This window comes from Fragaria vesca, linkage group LG7 (genome assembly GCF_000184155.1).
Source record: "Fragaria vesca subsp. vesca linkage group LG7, FraVesHawaii_1.0, whole genome shotgun sequence".
Classification (NCBI taxonomy): Eukaryota; Viridiplantae; Streptophyta; class Magnoliopsida; order Rosales; family Rosaceae; genus Fragaria; species Fragaria vesca.
In genome coordinates, this window is record NC_020497.1 from 22,004,089 (window position 1) to 22,014,670 (window position 10,582).

The 10,582-nt window shown below is 39.4% G+C and overlaps 1 protein-coding gene across 1 annotated transcript; it reads left to right on the forward strand.

Moving 5' to 3' along the window:
- Window positions 1-764: 764 nt before the first annotated feature.
- Window positions 765-6,529, forward strand: LOC101302117. Its single transcript, XM_004307985.1, has 16 exons — window positions 765-1,239; window positions 2,265-2,386; window positions 2,474-2,562; window positions 2,647-2,682; window positions 2,800-2,893; window positions 3,012-3,054; window positions 3,157-3,257; window positions 3,367-3,431; window positions 3,615-4,108; window positions 4,214-4,301; window positions 4,397-4,510; window positions 4,615-5,183; window positions 5,300-5,435; window positions 5,524-5,592; window positions 5,687-5,818; window positions 5,911-6,529. Exons 1-16 carry the CDS (start codon window positions 1,019-1,021, stop codon window positions 6,022-6,024), a joined length of 2,487 nt encoding a protein of 828 aa, XP_004308033.1. The 5' UTR covers window positions 765-1,018; the 3' UTR covers window positions 6,025-6,529.
- The last annotated feature ends 4,053 nt before the right edge of the window (window positions 6,530-10,582 follow it).

A 10,582-nucleotide genomic window follows, 5' to 3' on the forward strand; every position in this document is an offset into this window, starting at 1 on the left:
GACATGTATCATTATTTAGGAGACTAATTCGATAACTTCTCAATTCTTACATTCTTTGATTTGTCGATGGATGAAATGTTAGAACCAAGTACGTAGTAGTTAACCTTTGGCCAAGCATCCCAATCATAAGTTTTCCTACATTTGGTTGGAAACAAGGATAAGCAATATTACAAGTTAATGCATAGCTAAAATGGACAATGACAGTTAAAACCCTTATTGAGTATGAGCCCACCATGGTAGGTATAGTTGTATATTGCCAAAGAGAAATTAGGAAGAACATGCTTCTAAATTTGGTTGTTGGATCCAACCAAATTACAACTCAGAGCTATGTATGGCTTCAATTATTATCTCAAGGACAAAACAGAGTTCTCAATCCATTTCATTCATCCAAACTCTCATTCAGATCTCATAGACAGACCTAACAAAATGAGCAAGAACAAAAAGGGCATGTAAAAGAAGGGTATAGCTTGCAAAAGAAAGCAAATTTATTGAAATACAAGGTTATTTGATATTACAACTAGGTAATTGTATTACTTGCTTAATCCTTAATTGGAGTGTGAATTATGTTTTTGTAAAAAGAAGAGGGAAAAGGCAAAGCCCCCAGATTTGAGGTGTCACGGATGAGTCAAATTCACAGTAACCAGAGGTGAGAAAAAGAATTCATGGAGTCGTTTTCATGTGGTTTTCTTTTCTTGGGGGAGCTTTTGACGTCCATTAGTATTATGGCATGCTATAAATAGCACACAAAGGGGGAGAAAGAAGAAGAGGGCCAACAACAGCAACACACACCATTAAGCAAAAAAACTCATCACACATTTCCATAACACCAAAAGCTTTTCATTACAATCAAATCCCACCAAACCATCTTCTCAAAGTTGATGAATCTGATCGCATTTGGGTGAAACAAGACACAGAGTTTGGATCTTTGGTTTGGTTTCTGAGGCTTTTAAAGTAGAGAGCTTTGGTTGGGAAAGGTTGGTGCTTTGGAGTTTGGCTTTGTTGAACAAGACAGGTGATCATGGAGCAGAAGCACATTTTGTTGTCTGCTTTGAGTGTCGGGGTTGGAGTTGGAGTTGGGTTGGGGTTAAGTTCCGGCCAGGGTGCAGTGAATAAATGGGTGAACGGAAACAGCTCGTCGGATGAGGTCACGGCCGAGCAGATTGAGCAAGAGCTGATGAGGCAGGTGCTGGATATGAGAGACAGCAAGGTTACATTTGAGGAGTTTCCTTATTATCTAAGGTAATTGCACGAATTTTGTTATGCTTATTTTGTGTCAGTGATTAGGTGAAAGGAAATGGAATTAAGGAAGATGGGTTTGTTTTGTGTCTGATTAGTTCAGGAGTTTTGACCAATTATGTAAGAGAATGTGATCACTGAGAAAATAATCAAGTATATATATTCTATAAGATCATCTGCAAAAGTTTTCATCTTTTTGTTTACTTTCTGGGTAAAAAGTTTTTGTTGGCATGAATGTTTGGGTAATTGATGATCTTAATCTCATGGAATTCGTCAAAAAGTAGTTTTTGTGGTTTGAGTATATTGCTTTTGTTTTTGAACCCATATTTGGCTGTATGGAGCTGAGCCTTCTGCTCTAAATTTGTTGATTAAATGCTTTTTAAGCCCTGTTTTCCAGATCAACTCATCAAAGAATATCTGTTAAGTTATCAGACAAGTTGATAGAAGAACAAACTTTGAGGCCTATAAGGACATAGATCCTATTTGTGCATTTAATGCCCTATCCCCTTTTGTCATCCTCTAAAGAATTGCAGGAGATTGATAGGAAATACCATTGGTTATGACTGTTTCCAAGTCTTGGCTTCATTCAAATAATGGCTGCAATATTGCTTATCTGATTTGTAATTTCATGGTGGATATAGTTCTCCACTGAGTATAATCACGAGTATTGTTTTTGTAAAGCATATGAAAGTGGTCTGATTTTCTCCTGAAACTTGCCTCCTTATATTCTTTAAAGAAGGAATTGTTATGTATGTGACAGCAACTGTAAATATTAGAAGCTTGTGAGTGGGAGGCATATCATTTTGCTGAAAACCTCAGTTCATGGGAACCATCTTTTCTGAAATTCATGCCATACACCGTGAAGAAAGTTATGTGTCCTTGTGGACTTTGGATGTCCAAGATGGACCTACTTTGAAAGTCCAAAGACTTCCATATCTTCCTAGTTGTATAATCTATAACATGAACTTGTGTTAATGCAATACTTTCTGCTTATTTTACAATTGTTGGTTTTGTTATGGCAATGACAGGGAAAGAACTCGGATGTTATTAACAAGTGCTGCGTATGTTCATCTGAAGCATTCTGACTTATCCAAACACACCCGGAACCTTTCACCTGCAAGCAGAGCTATTTTGCTATCAGGACCTGCAGGTACGCTATTTGACTTTTCTAATTTGCACTGACATTATTATGCCTCATTTTCTTATGGCAATCGGACCGCATGTTTAATTCCCACAGAACTTTATCATCAAATGCTCGCCAAGGCTTTAGCTCATGTCTTTGAATCAAAGTTGCTGTTGTTGGATGTTACTGACTTTTCTATCAAGGTAACTATTTGCAGCTTTAGTATCCAACAAACTTTGGCTCATCATACAGTTATACTTATATGCCATTTTGTTTGCATTTTACAGATTCAGAGTAAATATGGGTGTACCAAAAAAGAATCAGTAAGCATTCTCTGACCTACATGTCTTTGTCACATTGTATTGCTATCCTGTCAAATGGGAGATTTTACCAATTAGCTCAGTTGGAGTTTTCCCTAATTCATTTGCTACTTATGGTAGTTTCATAAGAGGTCAATCTCAGAGGCGACATTGGAACGGATGTCTGGATTGTTTGGGTCCTTCTCAATGCTCCCATCAAGTGGAGAGACTAAAGGTATGGAAGGAAGAAATGCTCCTATTCTCGAGTCTCATCTCATGTTCATATCCTCAGTTGAGTGACAATTGGTGATGTGTAAACCCTACTGTTCTTATTGTAATTTATTATCTTGCAGGCTCCTTAGTTCGGCAAAGCAGTGCTGCAGATCTCATATCAAGGTACATTATGATGAGTCTCCTTTGCTTGTTAAGGTAAATGTGCCACAGTGGCTCCATGTAACATGTCGTTTCTAAAGCACCACTACTTTATTATAACTGCAGGAGTTCTGAAGGACCAAGTAACCATAGGACACTTAAAAGAAATGCCTCTTCTATATCTGATATCAGTAGCATCAGTTCCAAAAGTGCTTCAGCAAATACAGGTTTCTTCATACAGACTAGTACTATGTCTTTATCTCTCTATCTTCTAAAATAGCTACTTAGGCAAGTGCTTCAGAAGATCCTTATTTTGCATTTCTTTTGCTTTTCCAGCTCCTCTCAAGCGAATGAGTAGCTGGTGTTTTGACGAGAGACTTTTTCTACAATCACTTTACAAGGTAATGCCATAATACATATTTTGTGAATGTTCAACAGATGTGCTTCATTTATGAATATAAGTTTTTCCTTGGTGAATGAAAACTGTAAGTTTATGGATTGCAGACTTGATAGTTGTACAACTTCCGAATATCTAAATATGGTACTGGTATAGTACTAAATGCAGGAATATATTTTCCTTGCAGGTCTTATCTTCCCTATCAGAAAGTGGTTCGATCATTTTATACCTCAGGGATGTGGAGAAGCTTTTTCTCCAATCAAAACGGTTATACAATTTGTTCAGTAAAATGTTGAACAAACTCTCAGGATCTGTGTTGATACTCGGTTCCCGAATGTTAGATGCTGAAGATGATAGCAAAGTAGATGAGAGGCTTTCTGCTTTGTTCACATACAATATTGAGATCAGCCCCCCTGATGATGAGACTAATCTTGTCAGCTGGAAAGCCCAATTGGAAGAGGACATGAAGAGGATCCAGTTTCAAGATAATAAAAACCACATAGCTGAAGTACTTGCGGCAAATGATCTTGAATGTGATGATCTTGGTTCAATCTGCCATGCAGATACAGTGGTTCTCAGCAATTATATAGAAGAAATCGTGGTTTCAGCAATATCATATCATTTGATGGAAAACAAAGATCCCGAGTATCGTAATGGAAAGCTTGTTATATCATCAATGAGGTACATACCAACCTTCTGTGTGCATGATTTCTCCATAATATAGTTTTCTTGGTTATATCTTTCTGCAAATAAACAGCTCTATCTAATTATCAGCATGTGAAACAGTTTGTCCCAGGGGCTGAGTATATTCCAGGAGGGAAAATGTGGCGGCAAAGATTCTCTGAAACTGGAGACGAATGCTGATTCCAACAAGGTCTGTATTTTATTTTATTTTCACCTCTTGATAATTCTCTTCTCAACTTTAAGTACTATTAACCATCAATGTCTTATCATTTGTCCTCGATTTAGGAAACTGAAGAGGTCAGTGGAAAGACTGAATCAAAGTCTGAAACAGCAGAGAAATCCGACAACAAAAATGAAGCAGTGAAGAAGGAAAGTGAAAATCCACCTCCACCAAAAGTTGTAAGTTCAAATCCTTCAGTACTATAATAACATCCACCTGGTTAACTATACATAATTCCTCCATATATTCTTTATCTCACTGAAGTTTCATGGTGTTGGTGCAGGAAGTTCCTCCGGACAATGAATTTGAGAAGCGCATAAGGCCAGAGGTTATCCCTGCAAGTGAGATTGGAGTGTCCTTTGCAGATATTGGTGCATTGGATGAGATTAAAGAATCACTACAGGAGTTAGTCATGCTCCCTCTTCGAAGACCAGACCTTTTCAAAGGAGGGTTACTTAAGCCCTGCAGAGGCATATTGCTTTTTGGCCCTCCTGGTACTGGAAAAACAATGCTTGCAAAGGCCATAGCAAGTGAAGCGGGAGCAAGTTTCATCAATGTCTCAATGTCAACTATCACTTCGAAATGGTTTGGAGAAGATGAGAAGAATGTTCGAGCACTCTTCACACTTGCAGCAAAGGTCTCGCCGACTATTATCTTTGTCGACGAGGTTGACAGCATGCTCGGGCAGAGAACTAGAGTTGGGGAGCATGAGGCAATGAGGAAGATTAAAAATGAATTCATGGCACACTGGGATGGACTCTTGACAAAGTCTGGAGAGCGTATTCTTGTTCTTGCTGCAACCAACAGGCCATTTGATCTTGATGAAGCAATCATTAGGCGTTTTGAGCGCAGGTATATATGAAGGCATATTTATGTTGAAGTCCAAATTCTTGTGATACTTTTTGTGGATAAGCTTGAAGCTAATAGCTTTATGGTGCTGACTTGAAACTTTTTATTGTGTTGAACAGGGTTATGGTTGGCCTTCCCTCTGTTGAGAATAGGGAAATGATCTTGAAAACTCTTCTTGCAAAAGAAAAGGTTGAAAATCTAGACTTTAAGGAGCTTGCAACCATGACAGAAGGATATAGTGGAAGTGATCTGAAGGTTTGTTTCTCTAACAATGACATAATTTATTGATACATAATCAGTATAATTTGTTATGAAACTAATGAACGAACTATTGGAAAAACAGAACTTATGTGTAACAGCAGCTTATCGACCTGTAAGGGAGCTTATACAACAAGAAAGATTGAAGGATCAGGTAACTCTCTTCCTCTGTTTGTCTCATAATTTTAATTTTCCCTTTCATTTACAGTAAGTAATGCTGAATGATTACTGAAAATTTTGAACCGTAGGAAAAGAAGAAGAAAGCCGAAGCAGCCAAGACCACTGAAGATGCTTCAGACTCGAAAGAAGAAGAGAAAGAGGAGCGTGTAATTACTCTGAGGTCATTAAGCATGGAAGATATGAGGCAAGCAAAGAATCAGGTAAGTTCAAATCGGTTCCCTACATTTTCTGAAAGAAATTACTATTTTCATTCTTATGCTTGCATGTTAACATGCGTAATGGGGTAATGCAGGTAGCTGCAAGTTTCGCTGCAGAGGGATCAGTAATGAATGAGCTGAAACAGTGGAATGATTTGTATGGAGAAGGCGGCTCAAGGAAGAAGGAACAACTGACTTACTTCCTCTAATTTATGTTCCCAGAAGAATCAAGATGCTCATGAGGTTCATTCAATGAAAATCAGACAATGTGAACGGTTCTAGGAAGATGGAAAGTCCACTTCAAGTTACAGGAACATTTGATGGCACGCATGCACGATGGGAAAGTAGAAGCTCTAGCTCAGATGCTCAGATGAAGAAGACCTTACAACCCAATGAAAGTATACAATGGGTGTAGAATGTAGCTTTACAACTATATCGTTTTGGCATCTGTACACCAAGTGTAAGCCAGGGTTCTCGGTATTTACTAGGCTGTCTTATACAAACAAATCACCACCAGCTTCTTGGGAATTCTATTAGATTGTGCTATTTGCAGATGATGTGGGATTTTAGGAAATGGGTAGATGAACTTGCATTTGATATGCAGTATTCAAGTTACACTTAGAATTTTTATAAATTGTTCAATCTTGTGTAATTCTTCATGGTACAGTATTGTAATATAACATATATATATATATATACATGTTAGTCTTGTGTAGTTAGCTTTATTATATGATATGTATGAAGACAAGCATCTGTCAATATGCAGAAACACCAGAAAACATCAACACAGATGCCCAAAATCATGAATTTTCAAGTCTAAAACATGCAGATAGATTCAGAAAGCTACAAGTCAATAAAAGATGTGAACTACAGTGACCATTGTCCATAAACCCTAACCGTTAGACCATTGTCCATAAAACCCTTAAACCCCTAAAACCCTGAAAGCTCAAAGTTGCTTGCCACATATTGTCATAAACCCCAAAACCATAAACACTAGGGCTGAATAAACAACAAAGGCCCACCGGTTTTCACAAGCCGGGCCTTCTGCATAGCATCGTAGAGCGAGTCCGGCCCAAGCGACTCCACGCGTTCACGAACTCGTTGCTCCTTCAGCCCATCCAAAAACCGCTCGATCAAATCCTCTTCAGTCCAGCAAGCAGGTGTTACCTTGCAGGAGAGTCTCAGAAACTCAGCTTCATACTCCGCCAGGGACCCCTTCTGCTTGAGCCGGCCCAGTGAGCCGTTGTAGTCCAGGTAGCCCATACCCGGAGGCCCAAAGGTGGTGAGAAACACACACGAAATTGTCCCACGAGCGCAACCCGTACTTGGACTCGTACCAGTCCATCCACGGGGTTGCGGTGCCCTGCAAATGAAGGGAAGCGACCTCGACCTTGTTGGCCTCCGGAGTTGCGAGAAACTTGAAGTGGCGCTCGGCGAGGGAGACCCAGTCCAGGGCGTTGTCTTAGCCGCCGTGGAAGACTCGGAAGTTGAGGTTGAGTGAGGGTTTGAGTTTGTGGATTTGTTCCAGAATTGAGGTCTGGGTCTTGTGGAGCTCGGTTTGACTGGTTGAGAGGGATTCTAAGGAGCGCTGGAGGTCTTGAATGGAAGGATGGGTTTCGTTTTGGTGGAGCTCTAGCTCAAGGGCTAGGGAAACCATTTTGGTGGTGCTCATTGCGGAATTGGGGCTCTCTCTGTGTGACAGTGGAGCCTTGCATGTGCTCTATTTATAGCCAATATGTAAAATTGTAAATAGTTAAATACAGATAAAAAAGAAAAGATAAGATAAAAGGAAAAAAAAATCTGGAAACTTCTACATGAACAACCACAATATTATGGATTATATTGGTAAATCTGACTCTTGCATGGGTTATGGGACGTAAATATACTTCTATGAAATTTTCTATTTATCTAAAATAGAATAATAATAGAAAAGAAAAGAAATGCGAGACCTATAAATTACGGAGTATAGATAGAGAACGCCCAACACAACCCTAAAGCCTGGAAGGAGGTTTCTCCGATGAAAGGAGGTTTCGCCCAAAAAACACCGATGAAAGAAAGGAAACAGCTCCCAACTAACAAAGTAGTAAACAAAGTTAAGAAAAAGTTCAGATCACCGGTTATCTGCAAGGACTTCGAGGAGCTCCTGAGGCTGATGAAGAGGGATCGCCCTGGTATGGTTTCGATTTCGGTTTGGATTTTGATTTTGTTCTATTTTGCTAATTGGTATGTTGTAAGTTAGTTTTATTCTCTAATTTCTGGAATGATCATGTATAACTATTCTCGATAGTCGATCAGTTTTTTTTTTTTTTTTTCTTTTGAATATAGACCCATTTCTTTGTTTTGGTGAAGTTTGTCTCTAACCAATGGAATGATCATGTACTAGTATTGTTGAAAATGGATCAGTGGCCTCATTTTCCTTTTGTTTTCTTTTGAATTTTGCAGTCCTAAAAGACATAGATCCATCTGCCTGTCGTGTCTGCGCCGGCTCAGTTGATCACATTGGTAGAGAATGCCCATGCCTAGATAGAATCCCACCAGGCGCAGTTCTAGGACCTCTATATGACTATGTTTGCAATGGTTGTGGCAAAATTGGAGAGAACTGCTGTTCCAAGGGAGCATATGCTGTTCGCAGGAGGTGTGCTTGTCCCTGTGATGATCACTGGTACTGGGAGCGCAGGTGCTCCAAGGACTGGCAAAGACCTGACATTATAGCCGAGCTCCCGTCCATCGAGGAACTTGAGGAGAAGGTTATGAAGAAAAATAACAAGGTCAAGGACGAGTGTCAAGATGAGGATGATGACTATGAGGATGAGTATCGTGAGGGCTACCCTGGGTACATCCTTTATGGTGACAGGAAGCAAAAGGTCAAATATCCAGATTTGGAAGAAGACAAAGAGGAGCTCCTGAGATTGATGAAGAGGATTCGACCTGTTGGTATGGTTTCTGGTTGGGGGAGATTATCTTGAATTTCATCTTGGTTTGAAAGCTACAACTGGTTACTTTTTACTTTTTCGTATAGTGCCCAATAAACTTAGTATTCTTTGTTGTGTTCGTGGCCCTAGTTTGTCTCTTAATTTCTGAAATGAATATCTATTACTACTGTTGAAATTCGATGAGTTGCCTCATTCTTTTTGTTTTCTGTTGAATTTTGTAGTTGAAGACATAGATCCATACGTCTGTCCTGTTTGCGCTGGCACAGTTGATCACTTCGCTAGAGAATGCCCATGCCTAGATAGAATCCCACCAGGCGCAGAACTAGGACCTCAATATGACAAGGTTTGCATTGGTTGTGGCAATATTGGAGAGATCTGCTGTTCCAAGGGAGCATATGCTATTCGCATGAAGTGTTGTTGTGGCTATGGTGGTCACTGGTACTGGGAGGGCAGGTGCCCCAAGGACTGGCGCAGACCCTCCATTATAACCCAGCTCCCGTCCATCCAGGAACTTGAAGAGGAGGTATTGAAGAAAAAGAATAAGGTGTGTTGCTTCACTCAGATTTGTGAGTTGGACATATGAATTTTGTGTTTCAGGGTTTTGTTTAATAATGGTTTAAATGTTGCAGAACAAGGAAGAGGACGAGGTTATGGTCAATGTTCGGAAGGACATCAAGTACGTGGATGAGGTTATGGTCGAGGATGATAAGAATTCGATCAAGGAAGTCCCGTCCACCGAACAATCCCTCGAGAAATCTCTGCAGGCATGTTGCTTCACCGGCCCCTAGAAATTGCAATCTCCTAACACATGGGAAGCTCTTCCTAATATTTTTTATTTTTTATTGTACAAGAAGAGGTTTACAGTTCAAAGGGTGGAATTACATGTTCAAACAAGAATACTTCAAGGAAACATAATAACTAGAAAAATTCAAAAAGATAGCATAGGTAACAACAAGTGTTGCTTTCTTCTCTTGTTACAGATTCATAGTTGGCTTGACCCAAACTGGTTCATAATCAGTCGATCACTTCCACAAGGTTCGTGACATTCGAGGGGTAAGGTTGTGAAATGCTTTTACTTTCGACGTTGTAAACACCAAAATCTAAGTGATAGCTTCGTTTCATACCTCCATCACGATCATCATGAAGAAAATATATGCAATTTGATAGGCATCCTGATTTTGAAGCCGACAGTGACAGAAGAATTATTACCCACAAAGAGCACAACATCATCACCTAAGTTGTCTTTGGCAACCCATTCACGCTTGTCAAAATTAAATTTGAAAACCGAGAATCCATTCGTCGAACGTTTTCTATGATCATCATATGCAAAATACCTGATAACCAACAATAATTCTTTCTCAATTGAATACACAAGATATCTCATGCGTCGGGCCACTCCTTGTGTCATGCCTGCAACCAATTTCTAAATTTGGGTTGGACTCAGCAAAGGATAAAAGTCGACACCTCTGACCAATAGCGTAAAATTTATCATCAACGTGAGTGACTTCATGAACTGTGGCCCCTAATGAATCAACACCCATATCAACATAAGTCCATGCCATGTCTTTACCAACCCTAATGGAAACCATTTTACACTATTGAAATATGTAGTCTACAATAGAGAAAGTATGGTGTAGTGCTCATCACCCTACCTACTTTACAGTAAAGTATGGTGTAGCATGTTGACTACACCATACCTTGTGTAAGTAAGTCATCCACCTTACAGTGTAAGGAAGTCAGTAGTCATGACTCATGAGTATGGCTGGTATGGCTAGGTATGGTTAGGCTTGTATATATATATATATATATATATATATATATATATATATTGTAG